This window comes from Vicugna pacos, chromosome 9, assembly GCF_048564905.1.
Source record: "Vicugna pacos chromosome 9, VicPac4, whole genome shotgun sequence".
Taxonomy (NCBI): domain Eukaryota; kingdom Metazoa; phylum Chordata; class Mammalia; order Artiodactyla; family Camelidae; genus Vicugna; species Vicugna pacos.
The window spans coordinates 8,585,724-8,608,023 of NC_132995.1; the positions used below are offsets into that span (position 1 = coordinate 8,585,724).

Consider the following 22,300-nt stretch of genomic DNA (forward strand, 5'->3'; position numbering starts at 1 on the left):
ACCTAGCACCCCCTTCTTACCCTTGACCCTGCTTCCTACTCTACTGAGACAACAGAAGGAACCAGAAGAGGACATTCCCAAGCTCCTGACACCATATTCCACCATCTGCCTATCTCCAAGTACAATATCCCCTTCCCGTTTACTGCAGCTAAACAACCCACGCCCCTTGGACCACCCTGTTCTTATGCCCTGAGTCCCACCCACCATGCCCACTCAAGGACATTGCTCCAGCAAGCCTCCTCTCTCTCCTCTGCACTATCAATCTCCCCTCCCTTGGGTCATCCCCATTGGTACAGAAACATACAGTGACATCTCCCATCTTAAATAAACCTATCGAGATCCTGTGCCTCCTTCCAGACACCACCCCATTTCTGTGCTAGAGAGGATCATCTACACTGGCTCTCTCTAAACCCTCTCTTGAACCCACCCAATCAAGACACTGCCCCCACCACATCCCCAAAATTGCTCTTTTCTCTAGCATCCTGGACCCTTCCTCCTCCTTGACCTGCACTTCTCACTTGGCCTCCAGGGCAACAGATGGCCCTGCTTTTCCTTTCACTCACTGACTGCCCCTCCTCTCTCTTTGGCTGATCCCAGACTTCTATATCAGAGTGCCCAGCCTCGCGTCATGGACTTCTTTTCTATCTACACTTGCTCCCTTGCCAACCACTCCCAATCTTAGGGACTTACATGTCTTTTATTCACTCATGACTCCTAAGTTCGTATCTCAAGACTGAACCTCTCTCCTGAAGTTCAGATTCATATATCCTTGATGTCTGTACTTGGGCAAACTTGAACTCCTGATCCTCTTGCAGCCCTAACAGTCTGTGCTTCTGGCAGCTCCCTCCTTCCATTTCTCAGGCCAGAGACACTGAAGCCATCCTCAACACCTCTCTTTCTCTCACTTCCTCCACCCAGTTCTACTTCATCTCATCTCAGCAGCTACCACTCTAGTTGGAGCCACCACCACCTCTCACCTGAACCACTGTTGACAACTCCTTGCTGGAGCCCCACTCCCTAAAGTCACCCTCACTCCCTAAAGTCAGTTTCCTCTACTATTAACAACAGAATCAGATCATGTTCTTCCTCTGTTCATGGCTGTCAGCTCATGTGAAGGCCAAAATCCTTACAGTGACCCACAGGCCCTGCAAATTTGTCCCCTAACCCTACCCTGCCCGCTGGCCACTGGCTCCCTCTGCTCCAGCCCACTGGCCTCCTGCCACAGCAGGCACTGACCTACCTCTGGCTGCCCTTGCTCCCTCACCTCCTTCATGTCTGTACTCAAATGTCACCTTCTCAGGGAGGCCTCCCCTAAACACCTTATTTAAAAATTACAGACACACACAAACACTTCCCAACCCCTTTGCCTACTTCTATTTGTTCCATAGTACTTACTGCCTTTTCACTTATATATCTTATTTATTTTGCTAATTATCTGACTCTCCAACTAAAAAGTGATCTCCATGAGTGTATAGATTTTTGCTTTTTGTATTCACTGCACCTGGAATTGTGTAAGCGTGCAATAAATATTTGTTGAATAGATGAATGAAGCGCTGTTTGTTGAATGATCCTGAGGACTCCAGCAGGATGCTAAACATCACATTTCTGCAGGTAGACTTAACTCCATCATCCTGCCTTTCAGCTCACCCAACCCGTGTTCTTGCCTCCATGCATTTGCTTAGAGTCATGCCAGGATCACCCCTTACCAGCCAAGAAATTCTCCCTCTGATCTCCCTCTCGGCGTGCCAGCAGTGACTTGTGTTAAGACGGGTTTCTCCCTTCCCCCACCCAGAGTTAGACGGTAGATGGGTTGCTATGGTTACCGCACCCACCTGGGGCGGAATATCTCCGGGTGTCCCACCCCTACAGGTAATAGGTGGTTAGCGGATCCCGAGCAGGCCTGCGCAAGGGCGAGCATAAGAGGCTGCAACCGTGTTTTCTTACGCTCCCTACCCCACCCACGTAGTCGTCATGGAAACGAAGAGCTTCCCTCCAGCATCGTCTCCCTTCACTTTCTCTCAGAGAGACACAGGCAATGTTGGAGGTAGGCTGGAAGACTGTACGAAAGGATGGGAAGCCATTCACTCTCAACACTATCGTCCCTCCCTCATCCTCCAAAGATTGCTACGCCTGCGCAGGGACGGAGTCCGGGTACCACTGCTAGCGGGGAGCCAAGAGTGCGCATGCGTGCGACAGAGCTTTGCTCATGCGCTTTTGTAGCACCAGGAGGCTAGGGAAAGAGCGCCGCGCTAACCTTGCGCCTGCGCAACTGCGGCCCGCTGACGGGGGCCCGTGGAGGGCAATTCTGCGCTTGCGCCATGGCAGGGGGAGTGAGAGCCAAGCGGTAAGGGCGTTGGGGGACCGAATGGCGCTAGGTGCGCCTGCGCCTTAGCTCCCGGGGCGGCCGGGGGCGGGGCCCAGAAGGGAGGGAGAGATCCCGGCAAGGGGAGGGAAGAGGCCGCAGAAGCCCGAGCCTTGACCGACGGGCGGGCGGGGGCTGCGGCGGCGCCGGTGAGTGACCCGCGGCCCGACTCGGTCCCCAACCTCCGCGACCCTCACTCTTCCTGGAGTCTCCCGTAGTCCCCTCCTAATTTCGGACTCCCATTACCTTCAAAGCTCCCCTTAATTCGTGGCAATCCCCAGAGCCCCCACAATCCCCGCAGACCTTAATCCCTAGTATTTAATAGTCCAGCTTGTCCACTGACCTAGGAGCCCCCAACTCACCATTATTTCTGGACCTCCCCTCTGAGGACCCCTTCCCTCATTGGTCTTACAGACGTCCCATTGCCCCGGAACCCCCAGAGTGCTCCTCTGCTCCAGATCCCAGCTTCTTGCTGCATCTCCTCTTCAGCATCTCCTTATCCCCATCACCCCCGTGCTTCTTCGACCCGCGAGACATCCTCATTCTCCTTACATTTCCCATTCTCCTATGCCCCCATTCTCCTCTAACTCCTGCAGACACCCCCTCTTCTTCCGCTTTTCCTTATTTCCCTCCACTCCTTCAGACCCTCCCCCAATTTGCATCAACTCCGTGGCCTGGCACTTTGCGCTGCGCCAGGCACTAGATGAGCGCTCAGCTGGTGTCATCTATTATTAGGCACTCTGACGGCCCCCCGCGGCCCGTCGCCCCCGTCCGCCCTCCACCCCCAACCTAGTCCCCAGGGACATAGGAGCCAGTGTCGGGGCGGCCAGGGTGGGGCAGGCAGCGCGGAGACGCTGAACCCCTGTCAGCGCCGTGCGCCCTGTGCCCGCAGCGCCGGCGCCCCCCATGCGCCAGGCAGCCGGACTGCGGCGTCGGGGGGCGCCATGGCCTCGGCGGCGGCGGGCGAAGCGGAAGAGACTACCCGGCTGCGCAAGCCGCGCTTCTCCTTCGAAGAGAACCAGATCCTCATCCGTGAGGTGCGCGCCCACTACCCTCAGCTCTACGGCGCTCAGAGCCGTCGGGTGAGCGTGGCCGAGCGGCGGCGTGTGTGGGACGGCATCGCCGCTAAGATCAACGGCATTACCAGCTGGAAGCGCACTGGCCAGGAGGTGCAGAAGCGCTGGAACGACTTCAAGCGCCGCACCAAGGAAAAGCTGGCCCGTGTGCCGCACTCCACGCAGGGCGCCGGGCCTGCCGCCGAGGACGCCTTCTCCGCGGAGGAGGAGACCATTTTTGCCATCCTGGGACCGGGTGTGGCGGGCCCAGGAGCTGGTGCAGGGGCCGAGCAGCCCCCAGCGGCCGCCTCCTCGCAGCCGCCGGCCCCAAGCGCCTGCGCCCAACGCTATGTGTTGTCTGAGGACCGCAGGGAGGACCGACGGGCAGGTGAGTTGTTTCAGCATCACCTTACAAACGCAAAGAAATTTTACTTCGTGCCCGGCGCTGTTCCAAGCCCTTTAAATGGTTCATGAGATCCTAACTACAACCCTGTGAAAGGGGTGCCATTTTGCACCTGCTGATACTGAGGCTCAGAAAAGTGAAATGACTTGCTTCAGGTCCACAGCTAGTAACTGTCAGAATCAGGACTACAACCTGGATCTAGGAGGCCTGACTCCAGAGTCCACACCTGGGATCATCAGCACACCCAGGATTTCATTCAACTGTAGTGTAGGGAGTGACTCTGGCGGTAGCCGGGGCTCCAGCTACAACTTTGCCACTCGGCTGTGTCATTTGGGGTAAGTTACTGCCCATCAGGTTTTGCATCTGTAAACCAGGTATAAAAAATAGTGTCCATCTCAAAGGGCTGCTGGGAAGATTAAATGAGTTAACGTGTAAATTGCTTAGTACATTGCCTCCTTTTTAGCTCTTGATGTAATTACCAATGCTGTGAAGTAGGAACTCTTTCACTACTTTATAAATCAGAGTCAGGGAGGTTTGGTCATTTTCCCAAGGTCATTCCCTGAGTAAAAGAACTGTGGAGAGTGGAGTACAAAACCTCCCGCTTAGCCCTGACTCTGGATTATTTCTTTTGCAGCTATTCCCCAGGCACCTGTCCTGTGCTGGGCAGTGTTGGGGACAGAGCCATCTGAGGCTCACAGTCCAGTAGGGGAGACAGACCCATGGGTAGACAGTGGTGGCTCAGAGCAGGCGGGGCTGGGCTGTGGGAGTCCCGAGTGGGCACCTAACCCAGCCTGGGAAGTCAAGGAGGGCTTCCTGGAGGAGGAGGCATCAGAGCTGTGACACAAAGAGGAAGGCTGAAGAAGAGCTGGGAAAGTGTTCCTGATAGAAGGAACAGCATGTCCAGTGGCTTGGAGGCAGGAAAGCTTGGCCAGTTTAGGAAACTGAGAGATGTTTCCTAGTTGAGGGAGGGGAGGAAGGGAGAGTGGAAAAACTGAAGAAGGAAAAGGTTTGAGATAAGGTCAGAGAAGTCAGCAAAGACCCAACCATGCAGGGCCTTTACACTGAGGTTAAAGAGTTCAGTTGTATCCTGAGTACTGTGGGGAGCCCCTGAAGGTTTTAGAGAAAGGGAGCACATGATCAAATAAGGCAGCTCAGGATCATGTAATTTAGAGAAGTTCATTAACCCACCCAAGTTCACACAGCAAGTAAGTAGTAGGGTTGGGATTCTAATATGTGTTTTGTCCAACTCACAGTCCATGCACTTAGCCACTGGGCTAGATGGCTTGATATATACTATATATATATAAATAATAACAACAATTAATATTGACTGAGGGTTTATGGGCATGCAAGAATTAGATCACACGTGGTTTGTAAATAAAGGTCAGGGCTTTGGATTTTATCTTGAGGATAGGTGGGAGGCATGGAAGTGTCTTAAGCAGGAGAAAGACACAATCACTCGGGACCCTTATTCTCAATATGAGCCAAATATCAGTGTTTCTATCTGTGAAATGGCCCCATTGAACCAGAGCAGAGATGGCAAACTTATTACTTCAAAAGCTATGCAACCCCCTTATTCATTCATTCATTCCACAAGTACTGAGCACCTGTTCTGAGGCAGGCATCATGGTAGGTGCTGGGAATACTATGGAGGAAAAGACAGTTTTCCTTCCCATATGAAGCTGACATTTTAGTCAGGGAGACAGACCACAAACAAGTACCCCCCAAAACAGATTATACAAGGAGGTGATTAGAACTAAAAGAAGTAAAATAAAGCATGTTTAGAGGATAGTGAGTGATGAAAGAGGGCTCTCTACAGACAGGGTAGTCAGGGAGCGATTCTCTTGAGGAGGTGAAATTTGAGTAGAGACCTGAAGAAAGAGATTGAGCCAAGTGGATAATATCTGAGGGAAGAAGACTCCAGCTGGAGGAAACAGCAGGTGCAAAGGCCCTGAGGCAGGAATGTGCTTAAAGCATCCTTGATTAGACTCTCACACAGAGATTACCCACTGTGTAAAACTCTTTAAAGAGGAACTGCTCTGACTGAAGGACAGGAACAGAGCCTGGGGCAGCCTGAGGCATCTTTGTTGACACTGGAAGAAGAAATAAGGACCGTGTATCTTGTGGCCTAATATTTGAATGAAAGAAAAATAACAGTAGCAACACTGAAACCTTACTGTGTGCCAGGCACTGGCACCCTGTGTCCATGGTGATTCAATCAGTGCCTGTAATAGCCCTCAGGGAGATGTTCAGTTACAGGGTTACTTTGCCCTATGCTCATACACACCCATTTACAGGTGGGGAAACTGAGGTCCAAAGGTCACAGTTTTTTTAACCAAAGTATAGTAAGTTACAGTGTATCCATTTCTGGTGTACAGCATAATGTCCAACAAATAACTATGATTTTAACTCTCACAGCAGTCCTTCCATGATCCCTGTGAGCCTGGTGGGCATGAAGGCTGCGCTTCTCTGATATTTTTACTCAGTAGACTAGAAAAGCCATATTGCCAAGTGGCTGCAATTCTAATGCCCTTTTTGAAGGAGACTCGCCACCGTGCCCGAGGAGGGGTTAAACCCATAAGCTCAGGAGCCTGACTGGGCTCAAATCCCTCTTTTCCTATTCACTGGTTCTGTGACACCTCTCTGGGCCTCAAGTCACCTCATCTATAAAATGGGGTAGTAACGACAGCACCTACCCCAGGGGCTGGCTGAACAAACACAGGAGAAGAGCTTAGCCGCTTTGCCGAGGGCCAGCCAGGAAAGCGTCATCTCTCTCCCAGCCTCTCCCACTTCTCCAGGTTGGGTGGCTCAAGGAGGCTAGAGCCCCGGCATTCAGGGCTGGCGGGGGTGGCGATTGTGGTGGAGAGAACAGCACTTACCATGGCCCAGAGGCAAGGAAGAGGGATAGAAAGGGGCAAGAGCTGAGGCTCTGGAGCCCTAGAGAGAGGCTGGACTGTCCCCCATGGGTGCTGGGGAGCTGTGGGAGGGCTGCCGCCAGGACCTGGGGCCTGGTGCCCATCAGTACTGACTCCCTGGAAGCCACAGTTCTTGTTTCATTAAAGACAAAATTTTGTGCTGGACATTGTTCTAGGCGCTGGGTAAACAGCAGTGAACAAAACAAAGCCCTGCCTGATGGAGCTGACATAAGGAGGAGGAGACAGACAACAAACACAGAGCGATCCCATGCCAGGTGGAGATAAGAGCTATGAAAGAAATCAGGTAGGGTTAGGAGAGAGGAAAGGACAGGGATGGGAGTGACTTTAGACAGAGGGTCAAGGAAGGCCTTCTCAAGGAGGCTGTGTTTGAGCAGAGGCCTGAGGAGGTGAGGGAGGGACCCAGGCAGGTGTCTGGGGAAAGACCTATACAGGCCAAGGGAGGTGCAAGTACAAAGGCCCTGGGGCAGGAGCCGGCCGAAAGTGTATGAGGACCAGTAAGGTGGCCAAAGTGGCTGGAGCCAAATGAAGAGAGAGGAAGAGAGAGAAAGAGAGAGAGAGGAGGGGTGGGAGATGACGTGAGGGAGGCAATGGAGGCAGATTGTGGGAGCCTTGAGAACTTTGCTTTTACTCTGAGTGAGATGACAGCCACGGGAAGATTTTGAGCAGAGAAAAGACATCAGGCTTGTATTTTTTTAATACTTGTATTGAGATAGAATTCTCATCCATACAACCCATCCATTTAACGTGTACAATTCAGTAGCTTTTAGTACATTCGTAGAGTTGCACAACCATCACTCTTAGGACATTTTCATCACTCCAGAAAGAAACACTGTACCTCTTAGCCATCAACCCCGACCTTGTCCCCTAATCTTTGCCTAGACATTGGCAACCACTAATCTACTTTCTGCCTCTATAGATTTGCCTATTTTGGACATTTCAGATAAGTGGATCATATGATATGTGGTCCTTTGTAAGTAGTTTGTTTCCTGTAGCATAACTGATGTGTATTTTCGTTGAACCTCTGAAGCTACCGGTGGAGAACAGACTGTCAGGGGCGGGGGTGGAGGCTGGGAGCCCAGTGAATAGTCCAGGTGGGAGATGGTAGTGGTTAGACCAGGGTGGGGGCCGTGGAGGTGGATAGATGTTGGATTAGTTTGAAGGCAGAGCCAATGGCATTTGGACATGGATGGTGTCTTGGGAGAGAAAAAGAGTGACAGTTTTTATCCCCAGCAGCTCAAAGGATGGAGCTGCTGTCATCTGAGATAGGAGTGACTGAGGGAGGAGCAGGTTCGGGGAAGATCAGGAGCTCAGCTCTAGGCAAGTGAGTTTGAGCCATTATTGGATAATTATTGGAGAGGATATGCCAAGTACACAGGGCGGGGAGAGGTTCAGGCTGGGACCGGAAATCTGGGAGCCTCTGCACACAGACTCTTAAAAGTCCATGAGCGTGAACAAGATCCCAGGTGAGAGGAGGTGAAGGAAGCCCCCCAGGTTGGGGGTTGAACTGGTACAGACCAGAGCTGAGACTGATACCCTGTCATCCTGCTTGGGAAGAGCCCCCTACTCCCAGCCTTCAGAAGTACCCCTTACTGCTCCAGCCACCCCACCTCTCTCCCAGACCCTCCCACCCTGGGGCTTCCCCAGGATCCAGCAGTGCAATCTGAGAGGTGTGTGTGTGTGTTGGGAGGTGGGGGGCGGGGTTGTCCAGATGATTCAGAGCCTTCTAGAATGTTGGCTCTTTTTCTGAATGTGAGAAGAGCTGCCTGGCTCAGCAGGGAACCTCCAGGACCCTGTTTCCATTAAGGCTGGCATCCATCTGCCACCAGGTTATCCTTGAATATACTTTCTCTCCCTGGGGTCATGGGGCTTTTGCTCCAAGGCATGATCTGACTTAGGTTTTAAAAGTATGGCTTTGAGGTGGGTCAGGGTGGGTGGGAGGTGGAAAGAGGAAATCAAGACAATGTTCATTAGGGGTCACCTACATCTTACCTTCATCTCTCTCTCCACAGATACACCAGCCCACAGCAAGGGGGGCTCCAGCAGCCCAGAGCCTTGGGCCCGGCCCTCCTGCAATCCCCAGGAAGGGGGCTGCCAGCCACCCAAGGAGCGTGAGTCCTCGCCCCCGCCAGCCCCGCAGACCGTTCAGCTGCCCCGCCTGGCCTTGTCTCCACCACCCCCAGCCCCTCCACCACCACCACCAGCCCAGCCACCGCAGCAGGTCCAAGTGGCACCCTCGCCCCCCAGCCCCCCACCCCCTCCACTGCCTCCGCCTTCGGCCCCAGACCCCTCCCTGGACTTCCTACGGGCCCAGCAGGAGACTGCCAATGCCATCCGGGAGCTGGCCGGCACCCTCCGGCAGGGACTGGCCAAATTGAGCGAGGCCCTCAGCGCTCTGCTGCCCCTATTGCCAGGAACCCCAGCTGACCCGCTGCCCCCACCTCTGCCCCAACCCCCACCCCCGCCTCCACTCCCTAGGCCTGTCCTGCCCCCACCCTCCCCCAAGGTGGAGGTCACCCCAGAACCAGTGTCCATGGTGGCTGCTGTCGTGGATGGGGCCATGGTGGCAGCCAGGGGGGTGATCATTGCTCCTAGGAGTGAGGAGGGGGCCCCCCGGCCGCCCCCAGCCCCCCTCCCTCCCCATGATTCCCCCCCACACAAGAGGAGGAAAAGCTTCCCTACACGGAAGAGGCGGGGGCGATGGAAATCTCCATGAAATCAGCTCTTGGGCTGAAGCTTGTCTGCACACCTTCTGCCTGCACCTCCTCCCCCAGCTTAGCCCTGTGGAGGAGGGCAATGCACCTTCTCCATTCCAGCTGCACCCTGGCTCCCTGCTGCAGGGGCACAAGAGAGCCCACTCCCTGTACTAGTTAGTGCCTGATTCTGGGGGGACTTCCTTGATGAGCCCCCCAGCCCTTTCTCCAATACGGCGCTGTCTGCCTGGCTGCTTCCTTTAACCCTGACTTCTAAGCCATCGATCTTATGTTATTTATTATTGCCCTTTGTGGGTTGCGGAGGGAGCCTCTTGGATCTGCACATCCCCCCTCCCCTAACTCCTGGCCTTGACTTGAAGAGAATTGACCCACCTCCCCAACCCAGACTTTGGAGGGGGTGGGGGTTGCAAGACAAATCAGAATATGGATGAAGAGGATACTGCAGTCTGTACCCTAGGAAGAGGGGGGTGGAGTCTTGCTGGGGAGGTATAGGTTGAACCTTCTGCCTCCCATTGCAGTCTCTGACCTCCAGAGCTCAACCTCCTCCATTCTCTCCAGTGGTGACAAGATATCAATAAACTTATTTTTAATACAATTACTTGGAGCTCTGTCTGAGACAGGCCTGGAGTTCCAACATCTACACCTGCCCCACCCTCCTCCATGGGCAGGTGACACCCCCTTGAAGTTGGAGGCTGGTAGTTTTCCAGCCTTTTTTTTTTTTAAACCATCAAGTCCTGTGTTCAAATCTTATTCCTACTTTTTCATCCTTCAGATACTAGCCTAAATGTCATCTCCAGGAGAACATCCTGGATTCTCTTCCCTGGGCTAGGATGGGTCTGCTTAGATTCTCTCTCAGCATCCTGTGGTCCCTCAATGACCACATGCATTTATCTGCTTAAGGCCTACATTCCCCATAGTTTCACGAAGGCAGGAGCTGGTTCTTTTTTTTTTAACTCCCAAACTTGCAGCAGAGCCTGGTAGCAAAGTAGATAATAACCACTACCCTCGACTCAGATCTGGCTCAACCTCTGGTACTTCCCTGGCCAGCTATGTAATCTGGGCCTCTGCTGTCCTCATCTATAGTACGGGCACAAAGACTTAGGAGTCTTTACTTCCTACAACCACATTCTACTCATCCTTCAGGTCACCTTCTCAAGGAATGGCCTTCTGGACACCCCGTTTCCCCCAGCAGTTATAAAAGAAATGCAGTTAAATAATCCTTTGAGTAAATTTAAACTAAATGTCTGCCTCTGTTACCAGGATGAGCCTTGTCAGGGCAAGACCTGAACCCACCTTCATCACTGCTGCATCCTCAGCCTGGCCCAACACAGAGAGGTTGAATCTTCCAAGTAATGGGAGCTTAAAAACAGCTTTCGTTTATGGTGCTCCTCTTATGGGCCAGGCCCTATGCTAAGCATTTATATGCATGTTTGCATTTTAACCTAAAGGTAGGCAATGAAAAGCAGATTCTAGAGGGTCTCCGCTTTTTCCTGAGAAGTTTAAGGACTTACCCTATATTTGTCAGGGGCCAGTCCAGTCCACCTGAAGCCAGCCTCTGGCTAGAACTTCTGACTCCTACTCGTGTTTACTAAAGAATGGCTAAAAGCCAATTTTAGGTAATACATGGATGGCCTTTTTAATGGTTCTATATGTGTGTAGTTTTAACTTATTTTTTTAAAAAATGTGTACCTAGTACATAAAAACCCATGACTATGCACATACTACTGCTGAGGATGAGGCAAAAGTAAATAGTCTTTTTTTCCCCACGGGAGTCGACTTTAAGAAAAATGTTAAAATAATATAGGTGGTAAAATTGAGACTGAAGACTGGGTAACAAAATCAGACCTGCTATGGTTGCAGTGGGATGAGGGAGAGTGGAGGCAGGCAACCCCCAATTAGTTTGAAAAGCACTAATAGATGTAACTCTGGCAAGTCATTCAAATATTTTTGAATGCTTACTATGGGCCCAGGCCTAGAGAAAGGAAGAAGCTGATGTGGGTTGGAATTACCTTTTCTCCACATGACCCCTCCCCAAACCTGCCCCGCGCGCTGGCTGTTCTCGTCGCCAGGAAGGAAAAAACAAAAAACAAAACCATGGGGGTCCCCAAAGCCTGCTTGGGCCTATCAGGTAGCAAACACTCAAGACTGGAGAAAGGCGGTCTGGCTCCGGGTCTCCCCAGAAACTATGTCCCCCCAACTCTTGCCATCTCTGTCCTCCTTCCCTTCCCCCAAATTAGTGAGCCGTAGAGGGTGACGATACGCTCAACTCGATGCTTGGAAAATACAGAAAGATCCCCCTGAAATTAAGGTGGTGGGGGGGTAAGAACAGACAGCGGGAACCGGGAAGGCCCCCCCCAACCTCCCAGACAGCGGAAGTGCGTCAGTTTGTTCGCCCCGCAGAGCATTTTGGGAATTGTAGTGAAGTTTGGTGGTGGGGGCAGAAACCGACAGTGTAACCCTTTAAAGACCAGAGCGCACGGCAGAACTGGAACAGACCTAGGGGCGCTCGACCACTCCCTTTGGCAGATAAGGCAACTGAGGCAGAGACCGTCAGTCTTCTCCTTTGTCCGGCTGTTGCCCGCCTCAGTCAGAGGCTGATATCCAAGATCCTGGGCAAGACGAAATGCCAAGTGGACAGCTCTCCCCAAAACTTAGTTGTCAGCTTCCCGTCCCCTTACTCTGAAATCGTCCAATCAAGGCCCCTCCGTTGCTGCCTTTGTGACCAGTCATTGGCCCACCTTTGAAGGTAGAGGAAGTGAGCCTCAGAGAGGGCAAGACTTTTGCTTAAGCTACACAGCAAGTCGGAGCAGAAACTGGATGCCCGGAAGCCTGTCCACCCGCTACAAGTTCGAAATCCGTGGTGGCTCTCACCATTTGTGTCACATCCCCACCCTCGCCCCTTGTGCTCGAGCTGCTAGGAGCCAGCCAAACTTCCTGCCCTGCGGCTAGGAGTGGTAGAAAAGGTTGCGCAGTGGAGAGGCGGCGAGCTCCCACCTTCCTCTGACGCCTGCAGTCCCCTTTAAGAACCGGCCCCGGCGGGACTACGTTTCCCAGAAGGCTTTGCAGGCGCGTTATGTAACTTTCCCTGCGAAGCGGCCTCTGGGGCAGAAGGAGGTGGAGGCGGCGGCGGCGGCGGCGGCGGCGGCGGCCGTTGCTGCGGCGGTGGCGGGAGCGGCGGGAGCCCGAGGCGGCGGCGGCGCCCGCGGCCCATCGCGGGGCCCGAGCTGTGCGCCGCGGCCTGGAACCCTGACCGGGCGGAGGCGCCGACGTGCCTCTGCCTGCCTTTTCAAGGAGGCGGGAGTGAGGAAAACGGCTTAGGGCCCAGGGGGCGGGGAAGGGGGGCCGGGCCTGGATCCGCGGGGAGGCCGAGCCTGAGGCCCGACCGTGGCTCGCGCGGTCCTGGGGACACGAATCGAACGTCGGCGGCTAGAATCGAACGTCTGCGGCGGTTGGAACGCGGGGGCCCGGAGGCGCGCGCTCGGGGGCTATGGCGTCGGTGCAGGCGTCTCGCCGCCAGTGGTGCTACCTGTGCGACCTGCCTAAGATGCCGTGGGCCATGGTGTGGGACTTCAGTGAGGCCGTGTGCCGTGGCTGCGTGAACTTCGAGGGCGCAGATCGCATCGAGCTGCTCATCGATGCCGCCCGCCAGCTCAAGCGCAGCCACGTGCTCCCCGAGGGCCGCTCACCCGGGCCCCCGGCTCTCAAACACCCGGCCACTAAGGACCTCGCTGCCGCCACCGCACAGGGGCCTCAGTTGCCGCCTCCACAGGCCCAGCCCCAGCCGTCGGGGACAGGCGGCGCTGTCTCGGGCCAGGACCGCTATGACAGGGCCACATCGTCGGGCCGCCTCCCCTTGCCCTCTCCCGCCCTGGAGTACACTCTGGGGTCTCGCCTGGCTAATGGGCTGGGCCGCGAGGAGGCTGTGGCGGAGGGGGCGCGAAGGGCCCTCCTTGGCTCCATGCCTGGCTTGATGCCCCCCGGGCTGCTGGCAGCTGCGGTGTCTGGCCTGGGAAGCCGAGGCCTGACGCTGGCACCCGGCTTGAGTCCTGCCCGTCCAGCCTTCGGCTCCGATTTCGAGAAGGAGAAGCAGCAGAGGAATGCGGACTGTCTGGCAGAACTGAACGAGGCCATGAGGGGCCGGGCAGAGGAATGGCACGGGCGCCCCAAAGCTGTGCGGGAACAGCTGCTGGCGCTGTCTGCCTGCGCCCCTTTCAATGTCCGCTTCAAGAAGGATCACGGGCTGGTGGGGCGGGTGTTCGCCTTCGATGCTACTGCCCGCCCGCCAGGCTATGAGTTCGAGCTGAAGCTCTTCACCGAATACCCCTGTGGTTCTGGCAACGTGTATGCAGGAGTCCTGGCCGTGGCTCGTCAGATGTTTCATGATGCTCTGCGGGAGCCGGGCAAGGCACTGGCCTCATCAGGCTTCAAGTACCTCGAATATGAACGCCGGCACGGCTCGGGGGAATGGCGCCAGTTGGGGGAGCTGCTAACCGATGGTGTCCGCAGCTTCCGAGAACCAGCTCCCGCCGAGGCCCTGCCCCAGCAGTACCCAGAGCCAGCCCCTGCAGCTCTATGTGGCCCACCTCCACGAGCCCCATCCCGGAACCTGGCGCCCACACCACGCCGTCGCAAGGCGTCTCCTGAGCCCGAGGGCGAGGCGGCTGGGAAGATGACCACCGAGGAGCAGCAGCAGCGGCACTGGGTGGCACCTGGTGGCCCGTACTCCACTGATACTCCGGGTGTGCCCTCACCTATCGCCGCCCTGAAGAACGTGGCCGAGGCCCTGGGCCACTCCCCCAAGGACCCTGGCGGGGGTGGGGGCCCTGTGCGTGCAGGGGGTGCCAGTCCCGCAGCCTCCTCCACGGCCCAGCCTCCAGCCCAGCATCGTCTAGTGGCCCGCAACGGTGAGGCAGAAGTTAGCCCCACAGCAGGGGCGGAAGCGGTTAGCGGGGGTGGTAGCAGCACCGGGGCGACCCCTGGGGCCCCCTTGTGCTGTACCCTATGCCGAGAGCGGCTGGAAGACACCCACTTCGTCCAGTGCCCCTCAGTGCCCGGACACAAGTTTTGCTTTCCCTGCTCACGGGAGTTCATCAAGGCACAGGGTCCTGCTGGGGAGGTGTACTGCCCTAGTGGCGACAAGTGCCCGCTAGTGGGCTCCTCTGTCCCCTGGGCCTTCATGCAGGGTGAGATCGCCACCATCCTTGCTGGAGACATCAAGGTTAAGAAAGAACGGGACCCCTAGGCCACCACTGCCACCAGTCTACTGCCCACCCATCCCCCTTGCCACCCACCGCTGCTGCGGATAAATTATTCCCTCCCCCACCCAGCCCAGTGCCTCCCCTACCTGTGTACATACCCACTTCCTTATCCCAGATGGGTCCCCTGGGGTAGATGCATTGAGGGTGGGGGGAGAAAGCTTGTGGGGGCTTCTGTCTGAGGGGGTGTTTGGGGTCCCTTGACCCCTCCAGTTTCCCTCTCCCCTCCTTGGCTTGGCTTTGCTGCTGCTTGTAGTTGGGGGAGAGGTGCCCCCCTCCTCCTTGAGAAGGGGCCTCCTGAAATCTCGCTCTTTATAAACGAAGCAAAAGCATTTTATTGCCTCCCTCCTCTTACCCTCTTTTCCTCCTTCAATAAACCGAAAGATGGGTTTTTCCTTCTTGGTCCCTTAGTTGTGTGAGATGCTGCGCCCCCTTTGGGACTGAACTGATCCTGCGAGGGAGAGGACGTTGCATCGTAGCCGCCAGGTGGCGCCCTTCGCTCAGGTGGGCCCGCTGGCTGTCTACAACTGCTGGCCACTGGTCAGGCGTTCAGGCCGTCAGCCCGTTTTCCAGGTGACAGAACTGAGACTCAGAGAGGGGATGGCTCTTGCATGGGAGCCACAGCCAAGCTCGGGAATTAGATTTCCCTTCCGGCCCATCCGCTGTATCTACCCAGAATGTGGGAGACTCAGTGCCCACCAGGGGAGGGGAAAGAGACATCAGGAGGCTTCCCAGAAGGGATGGGCAGTGAGTTCTGGGCAGGGAGAGAAATAGGCTAGATTGCTGAAGGGACTGCCCGAGGAAAGAAGAAATTTACCTCAGGAAGTAACCAACAGGGTCCCTGGAAACCAGGTACCTGCTTCTCGCCTCTGGCGGTGGCGCTGAACTGCGCGCCCAGCTCTGGAGACCAGCCTCAACGGCGGCCGGCCTAGGACACACACTGTGACTGGCAGGGTAAAAGGCACTCCCCCCGCGGCCGCCTCTGATGTGCGCGGCCTTGTCCCGCACCTGTCCCGGTGGGCTGATCATTAACCAGGACTTCCTGCTCGCTGGCGTCACGGGGCGGGGCCTGAGCGGGCTGCGGCATGGCAGGGGTTAAGGGGAGGGGGCGGCCCCCAGAGCCCAGCCCCCACCCGGGCGGCCTTCCCCACGACCCTGAAGTGGAGATTCCGGGAAGGGGGAACTCTGGGCGCAAAGGCCAGCGGATGGACAGAGGGGTGGGGAATGACCGTGTGTCCTGCCACCGCACAACCCTGTCACACGGCTCTGAGACCCTAGGTTGCCCCAGGTCTTGGGAACCCAGGTGTTACATCACCTAAATCTAGAAGACCTTAACGTCCTGAACCATTCTCCTGGTTACCCAGGTGTCCCACCCACACATCCTGCAGACCCTCATGTCCTGACTCCCAAATATTAGGGACCCTGGGGCTTTGTGCTCCACATCTGGAGGACCTTCATTTCTTGGACTGAGGGGTCCCATCCCCTCCCCAAGCCATCAGGTCTCAGGTGTTCTGTCACCCCTGGCACTGCCAGCCTGGGCTCTGGGCAGGGCTGGGAAAACCACCCTTGATTAAATACACCAGGCGATAAGCCCGGAGCATGGGAGACACTGGATGGAGCTCCATGCCTGGGCACCCCTCCTGGGCAGTCTTGTGGCCTCCCCTGACCCAGCTCTGCAGGCCAAGTACTGGGTAGCTTCCCTTCCCCCATCTTCAGAGCTGGAAGCCTCCAGACACCAGGGCCCTGTGCCCCAGTTGGGGCTAAATAGCTGCGGAGGACACCTGGTCCTTTAAGAACAGCTGGTGGGTGGGTGGGGGGCAGGGGAGTCACCCCCAGCCTGGCTGGTGTGTATTCTAGATAGAGGTTGGGTTAACTATTAACAGAGCAGACGGACTGAACTGTGTGGGTGTGGGGGGCTGAATCAGCCCCCCCTCTTGATCCAGTGCCAGGGTGGGGCCAGAGTGGAGGGGTTCAGGACTGATTTGGGGATCTGTGAGTAGGTGAAGAGGCTTCATAGAAGGAGAGAGAGACGTGGAGAGAGACCCAAGGACAGATGGAGACAGCAGAGGTGGGGAGGGAGATGTAAAGAGAGGCCAGCTCACTGAAAGAGGGAAGACAGAGACCCAGAGAGACACGGAGAGATGGAGAGACCCCCGGAGATGAGGGAGATGAGGTAGAAACAGAGAGACGAACGTTCAGAGGAGAGAATTAAGGGAAATATCCAGGTGGGTGGAGAGGCTGAGATACACTGATGAAATGCCAACAATAGAGACACAGAAGGAGAGAGAAGGGAGCCTGAGACTCGGAGGGAGGGAGGGAGGCTGTGAAATCAGGGAAAGGTACAGGTTTGAAGTAAATACATCTTCAAACTCAAAAGTTCTGTGCGACAGAGGGAGAGAACAGAGCTGTGTGAAGGGCAGGGCTGAATCTGCCCTGGTCACTTGGTCCCCATGGCAAAATCTGGCTCACTCCTTACTCTCCAGGTTTCAGCTCAGCTGACACCTCCTCCAGGAAGCCCTCCTTGACCTCCGTCTGTGTCAGGTGCCATTTCTGGGCTCCCACAGGCCCTCAACTCCCCTATCACAGCCTTGAGTATTCTAAATCATTCTCTGGGTACTGGACTGTGAGCCCCCAAGGGCGGGGCTGGGGCTGTCTCAGTCACCACTGTGTCCCCAGCATTGCCCTGCACTGGCAGGTATAAAGGATGTATAGATGAATGGACTCCTTCAACAGATATCTATTCAGCCTCCACAGGGTGACAAGCACCGCAGTACATGCTGTGGATACAGCAGGGAACGGGATGCAGCCCCTACTCTCAAGGAGCTGACGTTCAGGTGGGAGATACAGATGCATAAAATGTCCATCATTTGGACAGTCATGGAGCAGTAAGTCCTAAGAAGAAAAAAGAAACCAGGGAAAGGAGAAATAAAACGATGGAGGTTGGTATTTTAAAGTGGGAAGTAGGGAAGTGTTCTCTGAGATGATGGTAAAAATGAAGGAGGTGAGGGAGCGAGCCCGCCATCGAAAGGAATAGCACGTGCAAAGGCCCCGAGGTGGGAGCCTGCTTGGTTCGTTCCAGAAACAGCCAAGTGGCTAGTGCAGCTGGGCAAAGGGGAGTCATAGGAATGAGGTCAGAGGGACAGTCAGGGAGTATGGGGGGCCCTGTAGACCATGGTAAGGATTTTGGATTTTGTTTTAATGGGAATAGGTAGAGGGTTTCAAGCACTGAGAGAAGGGATGGAGCAAATGAGACAGAAATAGCAAAGAATCAGTTGGGATGGACAGCATATCGTTCATCATTGTGTCTCCAGGGCTCAGCAGAGGGCTTCGTATATATGCCCAACGATAGAGTGTGCATCAATGACTAAGACCCAAATCAACAGAGAAACAGAATGATATGAGATAGATGGACAGATTCCCAGGCAGAAGCCAGGTAAGGCCCCAGGGATGCCCAGGAACAGCAGAGGCAGACAGACAGACAGCAGTCCAGCTGAGAAGTCCCATTCCTTCCAGAGCCCTCCCCACCCGGAAGGCTGCCCTGGAGCTGGAAAAATCCCCCAGGCCCCCCTGCCCGCCTTGCCCGTGGTGTGCCCACTCACACCTCAGGCAGAGGAAGCTGGCAGGCCCCACAGGAACCTTTCTGTGCGGGGGGAGTGGGGGCGGGCGGGCGGCAGGGACGAAGGGAGAGGAGTGGCGGGCGGGCAGGCAGCGGGCAGCGGCTACACAAAGGCCCCAGTGTCTGCCCCTCCTGCCCCCGGGTACAGATATAAATAATATGTCCATATGCCTTTATATATATACCAGTGGGCTTGGGCGGGAGGCTGGGGGCCACACACTTCCCCGAGGACCCCAGCACGGCAGAGGTTGGCTTCTGTGGGGGGCTGGGGGCCCCAAGACACACAGAGATAGTGGCCAAGACTGAGAGGCTCCAGCAGAGAGGGACACAGTGACAGAAGACGAGAGAGAAACTTACAAAGGGCAAGAGAGAAACAAAAAGAGACCGGGCAGATTGCAACCCAGCGTTAGACACCAAGTGGCAGAAAGAGTAAGCTGACCCAGTGGAGACAGATCAAGAAAATGGAGAAATTGAAGTTCCCGGAGAGAAGACAGAAAAAAGTCACAGGTAGAGGGACAGTGACAGAATAAAGACAAGGGTCATTCCAGAGAAAGGCAGAGCCCCAGAGAAACCGAAGGGAGAGAAAGGAGGGACAGAAAGAAACAGACCAGCAGACCCCCAGACGGGGACAGAGAGAAAGAGCAGCAGGCAGGCAGGCAGGCGGCTCCAGGCCAAGGCTGGGGGCTTGGGAGGCTAGTGACCACGGGTGGGGGAGGGTCAGGGCACGTCTCCAGTGTCGGGGCCCCGCCTGTGGGGCTCTGGTCCAACCCAGTCCGGGGCAGGCTAAGGGGCAGGGAGCGGAGGTGAGGGAGGTGGCCCTTGGGTTCCGGATCTTGGTGTTTACCTGGGGCAGGCATTGCAAACAGGCGTCCAGCCTGGCCCATGGCAGGCAAGGGTGGGATGGGCAGGGCCCCAGCTCTGGGCACCAGTGGGCCCGACACGCCCACCTGTGGCCTGGGTGGTGAGTAACACACGCCACAGTGACACCTGGGGAGATGGTGACACATAGGGGGACAGACGCGGTGACACACAGGGACAGATATAGGCAGACCAAGAGTGTCTGAGACATAAACAGACCCACAGGATCTAGTGACAGAGACCCACTGTAATAGACACAGTGACAGACACACGGCAGTGACAGAGCCCAGGACACAATGAGGGGCAAACATAGTGTGAGGCTTAGAGACACAGTGACACGTGGAAGACAATGACACTGACATACACAGAGACACAAGCACAGAAACACCTACAGGAACCCAGTGACAAGAAACACACAGGCGCACACGACACCCACTCATGCTGACAGAGACAAACCATGGAGTAGCACATAAGCCTGTGACATTGACACGCTGACCCCAAGGTACACAGTGGCAGAGGCTTGCTGGCTTCTGGGGTGCCCCCTCGTCCTCCTGTAGCCGGGTGTGAGTGGAGGTGACTTGAGGGAGAGCTTGGGACTCCCAGGGCCCTACCCTGCTGCTCCTCCCGTGCTCTAGAATAGCGCCCTGGTTCAGGCCCTGGCTCCAGGCTTGGGTTCAAGTCTGAGCTCCCTCACTCACTCCTTGTGTGACCTTGAGCAAGTCACTTCACCGCTTCATGCCTCAGTTTCCCCGATAATAAAATGGGTGGGGGGAAGGATGGGGTCACTTAGTTCTGTCAGGGGCTTACACGATGCCAGACACATGGGAAGCCCCAGCAGCCATTATTTTCTTTTTCATCGTCATTATCATCTCATCTCTTCTGATGTAGATGGCCCTCTGCCCACAGCTGGGACCCTGCCTTGGCCTCGGCATCCCCACCCACGGGCCCCTCCCTTGGACTACGTCACCTAAAGCCCACAAGCTGTGTCCAGGTCCATCTGGCCCAGCTCATGCTTCTCTGTGTCCCCATGGCTGGCCCTCCATCCCTGATCCCTAGCGTCCTCATGTCTGTCCATGCGTCCCATGTCGGACTGTGGTACTTTTCCATGCTGGCCACCAGCCGGCTGTCCCTGGGGTGGGGGTCACACCTGCCCACGCCAGCCGAGCCGGTGGCCACCAGACACCCTGACGGATGGCCCCACCCTCCCCCCAGGACCCTACAACAACACCCGCCCCTCCGGCCACCTGAGGTCCCCACTGGGGCGGCCTGAGGCCTGAGCCTGGGGACAGGAAGCCCCAGGCCTGGCCGCCCTGAAAGCCTCTTTCAGCCTGGGCCTCCTCCCACCGCCACCGACTCCTCCTGCGGAATAATATTTGGGCTGTTGGCCGGGGGGCGGGGGCCAGATCCGGAGGCCGCCTGGGAGAAGCCAGAAACCGCAGGGCTTCCTGCCTCGGGCCGGCCGACTCCGGGAGAGACCCCCAGGCCCGAGGGAGGGGGGCGGGCACCCGGGGAGACTGAGGGCCTTTCTCTCGGCCCCAGTTGTTTTTTCCAGGAACCAGGAGGAATTCCCCGGCCTGCCCGGGACAGCGAGGCTGGTGGGACGGCTGATGGGGAGCCAGCACGGCAGGGGGCGGGGGTGACACGGAGCCGGCAGGGCGGGCGCGGCGACAGAAATAGAGGGCCTGGCCTGCCAGGTAGCAGGTAGAGGCGGAAACTCTGGGAGCTGGGAGAGGGAGGCCGGAGGAGGAGGAGAGAGGCCACAGAGCCAAAGGATTTGGGGGGTAGGGGGAGGTGAACCCCAAGAGAGGAAGAGTCAGAGCCCCCAAGAGAAGGAGCGAGTGATCCAGAGGCCCAGAGAGGGAGGGACAGAGTCAAAGCACTGGAGAGAATGAGAGAGCGAGCGAGGCAGAGCATATGAGACAGATGCACAGAGACCGAGCAAGTGTCTTCCCCAAAACCAAGGGACAGAGAATAAAGGCAAGAGAGGGACAGAATGACACTGAGAAAGATGACATTAAGAGACAGAGAGAAAGATGGACCCTCAGGAACTGGGAGAAACATTTCTCTCTCTCTTTCCCTCCCCCTCTCTCGCACACACACACATGCACACACACACACGTGGATTAAGAGACAGCCTTTGGTCTTTGAATGACTGACTGACTAAATAAATGATTAAGTGGCTAGAGTGACTACGACCAAGAAAGGCAAAGGTAAACCGAGGAAAAGACACCGGCTCCAGCCTGGCCCTGCCCCAGCCCCTTCTGGTTTTGGTTCTCAGTTTTCACTCTGTTAAACAACGGAGTGTGAAGAACACAATTGTCTTTCCCAGAGAGCTATACCCTCAGGACATCTGAGCCACAGATCTCAGACCCAGAGCCTAGGAAGAGACCTGGAAGGATAGAAATACCCAGACCCCAAACCCAGAGGCCCCCAGAAGCCTCCAGCGCCGGAAGGAGGACCCACCTCCTCTCCCACACACCTGCACATAAAAGTGACAGAAACACACCAGGGCCAGCAAACACACGCTCACTCACAGACACAACAGTGACAGACACACAGCAAAGACAGGCATGATACACAAACACAGATATACTTAAAAAAAAAAAATACAGGCAGATGCTGACTCACAGAGATACACATGAAACACACAGTGACACACAATGACCCACGACAACGATATAGTCACCAATGATGTAGACACAGACTCTCTGAGGCAGCAGGTATGCAAATAGACAGACAGAAAAGACACATCCAACAGTGTGAGACCCAGAGGGTCCCCAGGAGAGGTATATAAGAGAACCACACACACAAAACAATAAAGACAAAGCACGTGAGTCTGATATCGCGAGATGCCCACAATAAGCACACATCCAGAGGATGAACAGACGTACAAACTCACACAACTGAGGGATACAAACACTAAATAACACCCTGCAGCAGACCACAGGGACTTCAATGGTCACAGTGATATCCTACAACCCACAGAGGCACAGGCGCACACACACAGAAACTAACACACACACTGTCTCCTTCAGTTAACATTTGGTTTGTCCCGTCTCCTCCTCCCCAGCTTAACCAAAAACTGCGCAGCCCCTGGGCTCCCT

General features: G+C 55.7%; 2 protein-coding genes across 3 annotated transcripts; both read left to right on the forward strand.

Moving 5' to 3' along the window:
- Positions 1-2,326: 2,326 nt before the first annotated feature.
- On the forward strand, positions 2,327-10,062 carry MYPOP (Myb related transcription factor, partner of profilin). Of its 2 annotated transcripts, none has more exons than XM_072968760.1 (3): positions 2,327-2,344; positions 3,255-3,805; positions 8,766-10,062. In XM_072968760.1, exons 2-3 carry the CDS (start codon positions 3,307-3,309, stop codon positions 9,467-9,469), a joined length of 1,203 nt encoding a protein of 400 aa, XP_072824861.1. In that variant the 5' UTR covers positions 2,327-2,344; positions 3,255-3,306; the 3' UTR covers positions 9,470-10,062. The 2 variants fall into 2 exon arrangements, with proteins under 2 accessions (XP_072824861.1, XP_006208758.2); XM_006208696.4 differs by lacking the exon at positions 2,327-2,344 and adding an exon at positions 2,394-2,511.
- A 2,494-nt stretch (positions 10,063-12,556) lies between these two features.
- On the forward strand, positions 12,557-15,117 carry IRF2BP1 (interferon regulatory factor 2 binding protein 1). Its single transcript, XM_006208539.3, has one exon. The coding sequence runs from the start codon at positions 12,955-12,957 to the stop codon at positions 14,707-14,709; it is 1,755 nt and encodes a 584-aa protein (XP_006208601.1). The 5' UTR covers positions 12,557-12,954; the 3' UTR covers positions 14,710-15,117.
- Positions 15,118-22,300: the final 7,183 nt, after the last annotated feature.